This window comes from Podarcis erhardii, assembly GCF_964252035.2.
Source record: "Podarcis erhardii genome assembly, chromosome: W".
Classification (NCBI taxonomy): domain Eukaryota; kingdom Metazoa; phylum Chordata; class Lepidosauria; order Squamata; family Lacertidae; genus Podarcis; species Podarcis erhardii.
Window position 1 is genome coordinate 25,895,675 of NC_138506.1, and position 14,446 is coordinate 25,910,120.

General features: G+C 46.2%; 1 protein-coding gene across 1 annotated transcript in view; it reads left to right on the forward strand.

The window, feature by feature from the left end:
* Positions 1 to 2,161: 2,161 nt before the first annotated feature.
* Positions 2,162 to 14,446, forward strand: part of LOC309333192 (inositol polyphosphate 5-phosphatase OCRL-like) — a gene marked incomplete at its 5' end in the record, with an annotated part of 180,548 nt that continues 168,263 nt past the window's right edge. Inside the window, 5 exons of the mRNA XM_081846591.1 lie at positions 2,162 to 2,182; positions 2,876 to 2,923; positions 4,040 to 4,124; positions 4,821 to 4,948; positions 5,764 to 6,152. Coding sequence (XP_081702717.1) covers positions 2,162 to 2,182; positions 2,876 to 2,923; positions 4,040 to 4,124; positions 4,821 to 4,948; positions 5,764 to 6,152 — 671 coding nt within the window. The remainder of the gene's footprint in view (positions 2,183 to 2,875; positions 2,924 to 4,039; positions 4,125 to 4,820; positions 4,949 to 5,763; positions 6,153 to 14,446) is intronic.

Here is a 14,446-nt window from a genome sequence, read left to right on the forward strand (position 1 = left end):
CCTTCTCTTTGTTTGGGTTCCTACGTCACACCAGCAGTTTAAATGGCAACACTCCTTTGCAAGATTGGCCGCCTTTTTAATTCTTTGTTATGGAAAATCAATAAAATGATAAGTTGCCCCTGCCAAAGGGTTGCATGACATCTGGCTGAAGACTTTTTGTGCTAAAAGTTGAAGCTATGCTGGGGTGTGTGGGTGTGGGTGTCCGTCCGTCCATGTGGCCGCTGTGTATTCACTCTCAATAGATTAACCATTTCTCTTTATCCGTCACCCTTTTGTCTATAAAAAGTGTCTTCTGGTGAAACCCAAAATAGAGTCTTTGTGTATAAACTAACTTTATATCTATTTTCAGATTCTTAATACGCCACCCACGTCTAATACAGTGGTTCTCAAGGTGCGCATTTACTCTGACTTGATCTACCACAAATATCCAAGCCATCTAACCCTGAAGTCCTAACGTTCTAATTCCAAGTCTCTTCTTTCTCAATATCCCCATTCCGTTAACCGCACCAAGCAACAAGCTGCAAAATGCAAGTTTAAAACGCAAGCTTTCCTTTGCATCTCGCAGAACTTTAAATGTAATTTGTGGGTTTTTTCACCTGTCCTCCAAACTTGTCCCCGTGTCCCTATGGACTCCCAAGGGTATGTGGTTGGCCATTGTGGGAACAAAATGCTGATCTAACCCAGCAAGGCTCCTGTGTTCTTTAGCATGCACCAGCTACTCTTGCACTAAGACTCTGATACAGTATGTGTCATTCCCCACACCAATACACTCTCTCTCTCTCTCTCTCTCTCTCTCTCTCTCTCTCCCTCCCCCTGGGGGCGGGGGGGAGGGGGGATGAACTGGGTCCTAATCAACAGCTGCCCTGGGGATGAGGGGGTCAAATTCTCCATCCTTGCCAGCTCCTTTTAGTGATGGGCTGCTTGCCATTGCTGTGCTCCTAAAGCTCTCTTGCTCCCCCCTCCTCTCTTTCTCTTTCTCTTGAATGTGGTAGCTTGAGATAGAACTAACCACCCTGAACATTTCTGGAGAGGAAGATGGGAAGGAGGCTGGAGGCATGGTTCACCAGCTGCTGTGTGCTGCATTGCCCAGACAAAGTCGTGGGCTGGGGCTCCAGCTGTTGCTCAGTTTCTACCACTGCCTCTGCAACGTGCTCTAGACAAGGGGTGGTGAACATGTGACCCCATCATCTCATCATGCTGGCTGGGGCTGCAGCCCATCAACCTATGAAGGCCCATCCATGTTCTGTTGCTGTTGTTCTTACTTATTTCCTGCCCTTCACCCTAAGGTCCCAGGGCAGGTTCCAGCAATGTAAATAAAATGTTAGCTGTCAGAGCTGCCCAAGGTCCCAGCTCACAAAGGACCAATGCCAGTTCTTGTTATATATAAAAGTCTTTATTAAGGTTCAGTTTCGATTTCAAAGCCGCGGCGCGCAGCTCTACGTCTCAACTCTAGACCGCTGAAGCTCCGTCTGAATCTCCTCCCCCTAGACACCAGTTTAAGACTCTAGCCTTGCTCCACCTCCTCCTCTGCTCTTTCCTCCTCTGGGTCCGTCTGCCCGCTGGGGTGTTGCCCTTTCTGGACTCTTCTGACGCTGAGTCCCCGGATTCTTCCCCCTGCCTCCGGCGTGCTTTAGGACCTGGCTCCCAATCCGGGCTTCCTGCTGTCCCACGCGCCTGTACATTTGAACTTGGTGCGCGCGCCCAGCCGGCAACCTTCCTTCTGACCGTTTCACTGCTCCTGTCACTGCTTCCCCCCTGGGGGGGGTAGCTGGACCTGACTTCCCCTCCGTTCCCTCACTCTCCGATGGAGGCGTGGCCAGCTCTGACTCATTTTCTCTCCCTACTGGAGAAGACGCTGGCCCTGATTCATGGGACTCCTCCCCCCCACTCCGCTCTGGTGGGGGAACTGGTCCTGATCTCCCGCTGCTGCTTTGGGAGTCCCCGCTGGCCCCTTGTTTCTGGTGTGTCCCCCCTGGGACCCCCCTTGCCCTGGCCACCGGCGCCCCCCTCTGGGAATCTTCTGAATCGCTGGAGAAGCTCATGGAATCTCTCGGGCCACTGTCATACTCCCCTACTCTGCCCTCAGATTCCTCCCCTTCGCTCTCCGTTTCCTCTCTCCCCTGTGTCTCTGCTCCTGAGCCCCTGACATTAGCCAAACCTCATGTCCACAGCTGCATATTCAGTAAGCTTTGGGGTGAACTGCAGATCCGGAGTGGGAGGATTACTAGCTGCATATTAATAGGGGGAGGGGGAGCTTGGATTTGGGGTGCGAGCAATTTGTTTTTTGTTTTCCCACTTGAGATGCTTGCTGTGGCTAGGGCCGGGCGATACGTCAATATAGATATATTTTCAAATCAGCTTCAAGTCTAGATAGTGAGACTGGTTTCATAATTTCTGACCTGGCAATTTATTGCGAATCATGATGTGTGTGTGTACTATGCAAAAAACACCATGTGGGGGGGAAACTGTGAAGCCAGACAATGCTTCTCGAGATTCCTGCAGCCCCTGTGGACTCTGCCGGTTCAGCTTTCCCCTGCCCTCCTGCAGGGGGCAGCAGAAATCACAATGTGGGGGAAACCGTGAAGCCAGCCAATGCCTCTACATAGCTCCATCTTATTTCAGACATCATGATATATTGGTGTATTGCAGTGTTTAGCTAGTGATATATCACCGTGTTGAAAGCCAGCTATCGCCCAGCCCTAGTTGTGGCCTCAGAGGGCAAGACTTGTCCACCCAGCTGGAGCAAGGAAAGAATGCACACAGGCACACATTCTGTCAGGCTCTCATGCCAGTCCCGCTTGTCATTGGACCTCCAGGAGAAGCAGTTTCTGGATATCGTACCCCAGGATGGTGATGACTCCACTGAGCGGCCAAGGAGATCTGGCTTTTGGTGGACCACCTCTTCAAGAATGCCTGCCACCAGGTGAGCTGAGGGGGACGGTACCATTGAAAGGATGGGTGTGGGCTGGAATCCAGTACCAGTTTTGGGGTGTGCAGGTTCCAAACGCCACAATGGATTTATATCTTAGCTACCGATTCGCTCTTACAAACTCCTGCTGTGAGAATAGTGGCACCTTGGTGGAGGAAGACACAAGATTTACCCACCCGGGAAGAATGGCAGATGAAGTTGATGGACTATATGGAATAGGCAGAAATGACTGGCAGAATCCGAGACCAGGGAGAAGAGTTGGTGGAAGAAGATTGGAAAAAAATTAACGATTATTTACAGAAATATTGTAAAACTAATGAGCTATAGAAAAATGGTGGAGTGAAGTTATATGGCTTTGGCAGAAATGTTATAAGGAACTAGGTGCAGTTAGATTGTTAATGTATTAAAGGGGGAAAAAAGGTTAGAATATGGAGTCTATTAACAGAGGAAGATGGAAAGGAATTGCTGAAACAGTTAATTGAAGTGGAATACAAAAAGGGAGGCGTGAGGAAGTCAATGAAACAAGTGAATGAAAGTTCAGATTGAAAATATTGGAAGTGTTTTTAATTGTTTTTGTTTTGTTTTGTTAATTCAATGTTTCATGTAGTGTTTTTGTCTTTGTTTTTTGTATTTTATTATATTGTCATGTTTAATTCTTTTTCTTTCTTTTTGTAATCTTTAAACTCTTAATAATTTATTTATTTTTTAATTTTTTTTAAAAAAAGAGAATAGTGGCACCTTGGTGGAGCGGCAGCGGGTGGGACATCCAGCATACGGTCTTCCTTAGAGCGGCTCAGAAGAACCCAAGTGTTCCCAACCATTGTCTGTCTCTCCCTAGCAAAGCGGCTCTCTGAGACTCGCCACTAGAAGAAGCGGGGAATGATTTCACTCTCCCATTGCCCCAAATCAGGAGAAGAGTAGTAGGAATGCTACTGTGGAAAGCAGGCGGGATACAATTCTCAGCCCTTGTGCCAGCTCTCTTGGTGATGGGCTTCTCTCCATTGTGCCATTCCTCGACCTCACATTATGCACCCCAAGGCTGGATTGTTCTTCATGCTATCCAGGATGTACCTCATCCCTTCCTAACGCATGGGTGATACTCTGCTTCAGGAGGACCTCTTCCAGACGCCGGGGACGCAGGACGAGCTGCAGGAGATAACTGAGTGCCTGGACACCAGCATTCCCGAGACGATCCGTATCCTCTTTGGGGGGCATTGTTGGGGAGCAGGGCTGCTTGGTGGTTTTCTTTTGCCCTTGGCTGGAGTGGACCTCACTTTTATATACCTGGTGGCTTAGGTTCCTAGGCCACCCCACCCTTAAGGCTCTGGGACACAGCACAATGAAATGCCCACAGTCAAGTCCAGTCATGCATCCAAACATCTTCACAGCTTTAACCCCCATTTGAAAACATCAGCCTGGCTAGATAGAGCAGAGGTGGGGAACCTTGACAGGCCCGCAAGCCCCACTTCTAGCATCATACGTGGTGTCAGGTGTGGAGACAGGTAAAGGCATGGCTGCAAAGGAGCTTCAAGGGCGCGTTCAATTGTTCTTTGGCAAGCAGGGTTTCTTGACCGCACTTTTGGAGTTGACCACCAGTATTTGTTGTTTGGATTGAAACCATGCCTGCAGAAGGACATTTCCTCGGCAGATCAGCTTTGCAGGCAGCTTCGTCAAGAGGGGAGGTGTGGGATAATTACAGTGGGATGGCTCAGCTGGTAGAGCGTGACACTCTTAATCTCAGGGCTGCGGGTTCAAGGTCCACCTTGAAAGGGGGAACTTGCAAGGTGGGCCCAGATGTATAAGGACCAAGCTTCTTGCTTTGGACCAGCCTGGGAAGGAGGCAGGCTGCAGGTAACAGGACAGAACACTTCCCTTGCCAGGCTGTCAATAGCTGGCAGTGACCACTCGGTGGCCGAAGCTCTGCTCATCTTCCTGGAGGCAGTGCCAGAACCAGTCCTTTGCTATGAACTGTATCAGCGCTGCCTTGAGTGCTCACATGACAGCCACCTCTGTCGCCAGGTCGGCCCCAGAGCCCCATCTCTTCCTGGCTGGTCTGTGGTGTGTACAGAAGCATAGAATCAGAAGGGATTTCCAAAGTCATCTAGTCGAAATGTTGCCGCAAGTAACAGGAAATCCACTAAAACATCCCTGAAAGCCAGTAAACCGGCACACTGGCAGGAGGGCTAGTCTGGTCTGGGAAGCCTTGTTAACTGCAGAGGTTGCTGATGTCTCCTTCGATAACCATCCCTCTCGGTTGTGGAGGGGGGTGGGGTGCGCACATGTTGCCTTTTTGCTTTCTGACCAGGACTTGTAACAATAGCCCACCTGTTTCAGTGAACCTCGCTTGAATTTCCAACCCAGGAAGCGGCCATATACTGGGCCATCTAGCTCAGTATTGTCGAAATTGACAAGCAGTGGCTCTCCAGGATTTCAGACAAGGGATGTTCCCTACCCTCCTGGGAGATGCTGGGGGTGGAGCCTGAGACTTTCTGCATGAAAAGCAGGTGGTTTACTGCAGAGCTATGGCCCTTCCCCCAAGATATCTCAGTTGGTAGAGCATAAGACTCTTCATCTCAGTGTCCTGAGTTCAAGCCCCACCTTAGGCATTGCAGGGGGTTCGATTAGTTAACCCTTGTGGTCCCTTCCGACTCTACAGTTGTATTATTCCCCAAAGTTCCCAGCAGAGTTCTAGTCCGGTTACCATTTTAAACATTCTTTTTTTTATGCCAGGTCTAAACCTGCAAACATAACAAGTACACCGTGCTAGTGATCCATGCCCCTCCTCTAGCAAAGCTCTGCACTGAAACTCCAAACCGCCCCTCCCTGTCTTGCAGGTGATCTGCCAGTTGCCGCGGTCGCACCAGAACGTGTTCCGCTTCGTGGTGGCTTTCCTGCGGGAGCTGCTGAAATACTCTGAGAGCAACAACGTCAGTGGCAACATGAAGAAGAAGAAGAAGAAGAAGAAGAAGAAGAAGAAGAAGAGGAGGAGTTTGGATTTGATATCCCGCCTTTCACTCCCTTTAAGGAGTCTCAAAGCGGCTAACATTCTCCTTTCCCTTCCTCCCCCACAACAAGCACTCTGTGAGGTGAGTGGGGCTGAGAGACTTCAGAGAAGTGTGACTGGCCCAAGGTCACCCAGCAGCTGCATGTGGAGGAGCGGAGACGCGAACCCGGTTCCCCAGATTAGGAGACTACCGCTCTTAACCACTACACCACACTGCCTGTCCTGGCTGGGAGCTGGCCTTCCTCCTGCTCCCGCCTCCTCTCATGCAAATGTTTTCGCTTCCCTGCAGCCACCCTCTTCGCCAGCCTCCTGCTACGGCCTCTGCCCAACGTTCTGCCGAGTGCCATCGGCTTCCTCCTGGGCTTCCTGCTGGGGGCGGATGACTACGAAAGGTGCCAAGCGTGACTGGAGACGAAGTGGGGAGGGAAGAGGCCTGCCCTTCCCCTTGTGCCATCTTGCCATGTGCCAGCTCCCTTCCCTGTGCTTCGCCCTTTCCACCTTTTCCTCTTGACTCCTGACACGGTTGCACACTTGGCTTTCCACATGGTTCCAGGGCATTGGCAGCAGGTTCAGGGTGCTTGGGGAGGGACCCTGTTGGAGGACAGTCATTCCCCTGCCCATCCTACTACCACCACTGCTGCTCTCAGTCCCTGCGCAGTAGTCCACGCTCTCCCCTTCTGCTGCAGCTGAGCATGTGCTACTCTTGGTGGGTACCAGGCATAAGGATTCCTGGCCTGTCCTGGGATTGCAGGACCTCTTTCTCTGTCCCCCCAGCCTTGATGCTCATCAAGAAGGGGCAGGGCAGCCACTGTGGCCCACGTACGCCTTAGCCTGCTCTCTATAGTTCAGCTATCTGTCCCCATTCAAGTAGAGTTCTAGGGTGTTCATTCTTCATGAAACACTAAGCACTGCCTAAAGGGACCAGGGAGGAGGAGGGGGCACAGGCTGGGCAGCAGGAGGGGAGCTGAGGCAGTGGGTACAGCTGGGTTGGGTTGGGCTCCCCACCCGACCCCAAGTTCTGCAACTTTGTCTTTCTGCTTTTCTGTCCTGGGTTCCTGTACTTGGTGCACACACACTCTTAATTTATTGGGAAACGGTTGTTTCAAAATGAAAGATCCGTTGTGCAGAGATTGTTCTGGTGTTTGGAGGGGAGCTACACTTGCCCTTGCTGGTTTCTCCACTGCTCTGAAGCTCAGCCAGACTTTCCAAATGTAGCCGCCTTGGGCCCTCGCAGCACACATGAGGGAGAGGCTGTGGGGCATCAGGTCGTGCAGATACCATGGAATCTGACTTGGCTCTTCACAACAAGGCTTGCAGGTGCAGAAAGAGGGCTACATTGCTTCCCCAAGGTGTTTCTCAATTGCTCTCCTTCCTCATACTGCTTGCAGCTTGCAAGTTTCAGCCCAGCAGCAGCTGGCTGCGAATTCTTGCATAGACTCTTGAGGGGAGGTCTGCCCTCCCCTCTCCCCATTAAGCTTTGTCTCCAGGGCTCAGTGGTAGGAGGGAGAGCAGAGGAAGAAAAAGAACTGGGCTTGGCTTGAGGGGGCTATGAGAGCATATGTGCATCTGGTGCCAAGGGATAAGGCTGCAGAACTGAGCAGAACACACTTAAGAGCAGGAGGAGCTGCACTTAAGAGACTTCCGGAGGCGGCGCGAAAAGGCAATGGCTGCCCTCTTCTAACCGGGAGAGGGTAGCTCCGCTGAGAAGGGTCGTCCGCTACGGCGAAGCGGAGACCCACATCGGAAAACCGCAGGCGGCAGAAGCCTGCGGTCCTGAGACCCGGCGGGCGCCAGGAGCTGCCCTCAAAGCGTTGAAGGAACCCCGTAAGGGGCTCCGGATCGCGGAGGGGGTAGCGGCGCTGAGGGTCGTTCCACAATCAACGGAGCGAAACCGCGTAGCTGTTGCCAGTGAGCGCTGACCTTTCTTCCTGAAATTTTTGCTTTGAAAACAACAACCCGTGAGTAAATAATTGACTCTATACAATTTGGAACTTTAAAGTACTAAATTTGGCTGAAAGCGGAGTGACGAAAAACAGGAAGTCCGTCTTCCGCTCCCGTTGAACTTGAACGCAAAGAGCTGGAGGAGTGGAGGCAAAGAGAGATCTTTTAAACTATCTGATCTGAGCACCCATTGAACTTTACCTTAAGTGGAATAATAATTTCATGTGCTGGACTTTATGAATTTTAGCTGCATGGGGATACCTTTCTTCTCTTGGAGCTACATTTTAACTAAAAAACCCAGGTGCTGGAGCTGCCTGAGAAATTGAGCTGTCAGTTTGCAGTTTGCAGTTTGGATACTTTGAATCTGAACTTTGAAACAATCTGAGAGAGTCTGAACTTGTTACTCTGAAGCATTTGGACTACCAGTTTGCACCATCAGAAACACTGTTGCTGTATTAAATCCTAACTCTGCTGAAAAAATTTTTATTGAAGGTTCTTGGACTTTGAAATCTGACTTTATTTTAATTGGAATTGATCTCTTCCTTGAAATATTTTAAACTCCCCCTAGAGGATTTGGGACTTACAGCAGTGACTTTTATTTTACTTTCCTTTTCCCGGCCCTCTGTTGACTGTTACCATCTGGGCTGCTGCTTTCTCATGGGAACAACTCAGCTTGACCTTGACTTTTAGATAACTTTGGAATGAGTGGTGCAAGAAGGAGAGGAAGAGTTAAACAAACAACTTTGACAACTTTAACCGCAGCCTCACAGGCACGTAGATCATCTGTGCCTACTTTGCCTTCTGAGGAAGAAGCTGCCTCTCTGCCACGGGCAGGGGAGGGAGAAACTGAGGAACTACAATTGGAAGATATGGCCTCAGGGGCAAGCACTGCTATTTTAGAGAAAATCTTTGAAAAATTGGAATCTTTGGACAAGAAAGTAGAATCTTTGGACAAGAAGGCCGATGAGCAAACATATAAAATTGACCAGAACACAGAATGTTTAAATAAATTATCTGGACAAGTTGCACAGAATACTCAAGCAATTGGAGAATTGAAGGAGGCTGCAGGGGAAAATCGGAAATTGGCTGAAGATACCAGCCAAAAACTTGAAAATTTAGAACAAGAGATAAGACCACTCTGCAAACAAGTAGGTGAACACCAGACCTATCTATCTATGATTGAACTGCGGAACCGGGAGAGCAATTTAAGGATAAGGGCAATACCAGAAGTGGAAGAAGGCAACCTAGCTGAGTTTTTGACCAAAGAATTCTCCAAATTTTGGAGTTTAGAGGAAAAGGATTTTAAAATTGTTTCAGCTTTCAGGCTTGGAAGACTTATAAAGAAAGAGAAGCCCAGAGACTGTTTGATAATATTGAGGTCAAAGGAGGAAAGGGACAAGATTTTGGGCCTACACTACGGAAAGTCACTGGACATTTTGGACAAAAGAATTGAGATTTACAAGGATATTCCTAAACAACTGTTGGATCTTAGATCTAACTATTTGGAGCTGACAAGATTGCTAAGGAACAACTCAATCATCTTTAGGTGGGAATTCCCTCAAGGATTATCTTTCACCTTTAGAGGGAAGAAGATCAAAATCAGAACATTGGAAGATAGAGATAAATTTCTGAACGTACACGGAGAGGACCTTCACAAAGGAATTGATCAACTTCCAGGGCCTGAAATACCAGAGGTACCTGCACCCTTGGATCCTGAAGATCCTTTGAATAAGGTACCACCCCTCGAAAAATAACCAGATTTACTCAGGATGTCTCTGCAACTTTTGAGTTGGAACATTAATGGCTGTAACATCCCGGAAAAAAGGAGGAAAATTTTTCATATATTAAAAAAAGAACAATTGGACATTATTTGCTTACAAGAAACACATGTGACTAGGCTCCATAGAAAGGTGTTAATAAATAAAAGACTTGGTCAAGAATTTATATCTTCGGACAGAGTAAAGAAGCGAGGAGTGGTGATATATGCAAAAGAGAGCCTGTCACCTAAATTTTTATTCAAAAATGAACACGGAAGAATATTAGCAATTGAGATACAACATCAAGGAGAAAAGATTCTGATACTAGGAATTTATGCACCAAATGACGGGAAATCGGAATTTTATAAGAAGTTGCATGAGATTATGCTGGACTATCTGGACTACAACAACATCATTATGATGGGAGACATGAATGGGGTCGTATCGACTAACATGGATAAGTCACAAAACCAAAATGTTACAAAAGACGGCAGACTACCAAAGACCTTTTTTGAAATGACAGACAATATGGACTGGATTGACATTTGGAGAACTAAGAACCCCCTGGGAAGAGAGGGAACATTCTTCTCTGAAGCCCAGCTGACTTGGACAAGAATCGACCAAATATGGATAACTAGAGGTCTGGCACCCAAGGTTAGAAAAGTGGAAATCTGCCCAAAGACCTGCTCCGACCATAATGCGCTGAAGATGGATATGACACTTTTGCCAACCGGCTCCTTTAGATGGAAGATGAATGACAATTTGTTTAGAGATCAGGAGATTATTAAGAAGGCCCAAAAAACTCTGAAGGATTACTTCGAGATAAATATGAACACTACGGTGGAAAAAAGAACTATTTGGGACGCAAGCAAAGCTGTGATGAGGGGGTTCTTGATACAACAGAACGCCGTAAAGAAAAGGACACAAAATGAAAGGAAAGATAAGATCTTGCAGAAAATTAAAGAATTGGAGAAGAAATTAAGATCAAATCCGAAGTCACAGCCGATTCTGAGAGAAATTAAACTATACCAAGCACAATATTCTAAATTGATAAACCAGGAAATAGAGTGGAAGATTAAATTAATGAAACAAAAAACTTTTGAATCGGCGAATAAATGTGGGAAACTGCTTGCATGGCAGTTGAAGAAGAGACAGAAATTAAACACAGTTACAAATCTAGAAATCGAAGGAAGAAACATTCAGAACCCCATGGAAATTAGAAAGTGCTTCCAGAGATACTTCAAAAAATTATATACTCAAGGGCCGCAAGACAAGGTTGAGATTAAACAATTTTTGGAAAGAAATGGACTAACAAAGTTGTCACAAAAAAACAGATTAATCCTGAACAACAAAATAACACAACAAGAGATTGAACAAGCCATTCAGAACATGCAACTGGGCAAATCTCCAGGGCCAGATGGCCTGACTTCCAAGTATTATAAGACATTAAAAGACTATCTGATCCAACCAATGATGGAGGTCTGTAATGAAATTATGGAGGGGAAGAGGGCGCCGGAATCGTGGAAGGAAGCTTTTATCACATTGATACCAAAATCTGAAACTGAAAAGACACAACTCAAAAACTATCGTCCCATCTCCCTTTTGAATGTGGATTACAAAATATTTGCAGACATTTTGGCAAGTAGACTTAAAAGAGTTCTTAATGAAGTAATTCATAAAGACCAGGCAGGCTTTCTCCCAGGTAGACATATGTTTGCCAATACTAGGAACATTATTGACATTTTGGAACTTTTGCAAACAGATATAAATACAAAAGCAGTGTTAATTTTTATAGATGCGGAGAAGGCCTTTGATAATATTTCTTGGAAATTTATGAAGGGAAATTTAAAAGAAATGGGAGTGGGACGGGGGTTTGAGAATGGGATTGATGCAATATATTCAGAACAAAAGGCCAAATTGATAGTTAACAATGTGGTTACAGAAGAGTTCAAAATTGAAAAAGGAACACGGCAAAGCTGCCCGATCTCCCCTCTGTTATTTATCTCGGTTCTGGAGGTGCTCTTGAACATGATCAGAGGGGACCGGTTGGTGGAAGGGATTCAGGTCGGAGCGAAACAATACAAACTTAAAGCTTTTGCAGATGACCTAGTTTTGACCCTGCAGGAGCCAGAATCTAGTACGAAAAGAGTATTACAATTGATTCAGGACTTTGGTCGGGTGGCGGGATTTAAATTAAACAAACAGAAAACCAAGGTGCTGGGAAAAAATTTGACAGACACAGAGTCAGAACGGTTTCAGAGAGAAACAGAACTAACTATGGTTAAAAAGGTAACGTACCTAGGGGTAAACATAACAGCAAAAAATCTGAGTCTATTCAAGGATAACTATGAAAAATGTTGGTCTGAAATTAAGAGAGACTTGGATAGTTGGACAAAATTGAAGCTTTTTTTGTTAGGCCGAATTGCTGCTATTAAGATGAATGTATTGCCAAAAATGTTATTTTTGTTTCAAACACTACAGATTGTGGACAAAACGGAGTGCTTCCGGAAGTGGCAGAAAGATATATCTAAATTTGTCTGGCAGGGCAAAAAGCCCAGAATTAAGTTTAAGATATTAACAGATGCGAAAGAAAGAGGGGGCTTTGCCCTGCCAGACTTAAAGTTGTATTATGAAGCCGCAGCTTTCTGCTGGCTAAAAGACTGGCTACTTCTCGAAGACACTGACGTACTGGACCTGGAAGGTTTTAACAATGCTTTTGGTTGGCATGCATACTTATGGTATGACAAAGTTAAGATCAATAAGGCCTTTAAGAACCATATTGTCAGGAAAGCAGTGTTTAATGTCTGGACAAAATATAAAGACTTATTGGAAAATAAAACTCCAAGGTGGCTTTCACCTCTGGAGGCTAAGGCCCGAAAAAGACCCAATATGGAGGCCAAATGGCCAAAATATTGGGAAATATTAGAAAAAGATGGAGACAATTGGAAATTGCAGAGTTTGGAGAAAATGAAGGATAAGGTGCGAGACTGGTTACATTATGCTCAGATTAAAGAAGTTTTTAAAAATGACAAAAAGTTAGGGTTCCAGGTGGAGAAATCGAAGTTAGAAACAGAATTGTTAGAACCAAAGACTAAGGTACTATCCAGAATGTATAACTTGCTGTTAAAATGGAATACACAAGACGAAATGGTTAAATCGGCTATGATAAAATGGGCACAGGACATTGGGCATAACATTATGTTTGAGGACTGGGAAAGGTTGTGGACCACTGGGCTGAACTTCACCGCATGTAATGCTCTGAAGGAAAATGTAATGAAAATGATATATAGATGGTACATGACCCCAGTTAAACTTGCCAAAATATACCATTCGTCTGATAATAAATGTTGGAAATGTAAAGAAAATGAAGGAACATTCTTTCACCTCTGGTGGACATGCCCTAAGGTGAAGGTCTTCTGGGAAATGATATATAATGAGCTGAAAAAGGTATTTAAGTATACCTTCACTAAGAAACCAGAGGCCTTCCTTCTGGGTATTGTCGGCCAGAAGGTGCTAAAGAAGGACCGAACATTCTTTATGTATGCAACAACGGCAGCAAGGATACTCATCGCAAAAAACTGGAAAACTCAAGATCTACCCACACTGGAAGAGTGGCAGATGCAGCTGATGGACTATATGCAACTGGCCGAGATGACTGGCAGAATCCGTGATCTGGGAGAAGAGAAGATGGAGGAAGACTGGGAGAAATTCAAGATGTATCTACAAAAACATTGTAATTTGGTTGAATGTTAAGAAGGATGCTAGATTATAAAAAATTGGCCACCACTAAATTAGATTTAAATTTGATGATAAGTGAGACTAAAAGAAAATATAAAATTTTTTTAGAAGAAGTGCTAGATTATATTTGAATGAGTGGACATGAGATTGTAAACAAGTTGATAATTTGTTTGGAAAAAACTTTTAACGATGTAAATGGGAGCGGGAGACGCGAGGGAGTCCAAAGAAGTGATGAAATTATGTTTGTGACAGAAGTAAGATTGTTTATTGTTTGTGCATTTATATTTAAAAACTTTAATAAATATTTATAAAAAAAAAAAAGAGCAGGAGGAGCTGAGCCCTGCTCCCGCCACCGCCACCACCAACAGCAACTCCTAGATGTCCACTTGCTCTTCTCAAGGGAGTCCCCAAAATGACCAAAGGAGACTGGAGCTCTGAGAGCAGCTATGGAGACTGCAGAGTCTGGATGGGAGCTCTTTTATTATTTATTTTCATTTGAAGTGGGATGGAGTGGAGGCTAGATGGGTCACTTTGAGGGGGGGGGGAGCAGGCGGAGAGCAGTGGAACGGGATTGGGAACTTCCCCCTTCCCCACTGAAATAATCCAACTGGGCACCCTAGGAATTGGCAGGGCCAACCTGCGCATGAGGCGTTGCGAGGCCATTGGCTCGGGGGGGGGGCAGATCAAGGTCCATAGAGCACCATGCTTGCAGCCATGCCACTATTGTGACCACGGTCAGGCCCTTGTGAGGGTTTTGCCAACACAACCTGCTCCTCTCCAGCCTCCTTTCCTAAAGGAGAAGCAGAGGCAGGGCTCAGGGTGTTTCTGCCGCAAGCAAAAACATCCTCAGCTGGTCCTGGCAGTGGACATTAGAAATTGCTTTTGATATGGAAAAGAGTGGAATGAAGGAAAGTGGGGGGAGGGGAGTGTGTTAAAGGAAAAGGGAGGAGTTTTCCAAACTAAAATTGGGGTTAAAGACAGAGCTCTATTGAGTCACAAAAGGGGCTTCTGCCCGCCCAGTGGAATTTCCGGCTCCCCACATCCCAGCGTCTTAAAACACAAGAATAATAATAATAA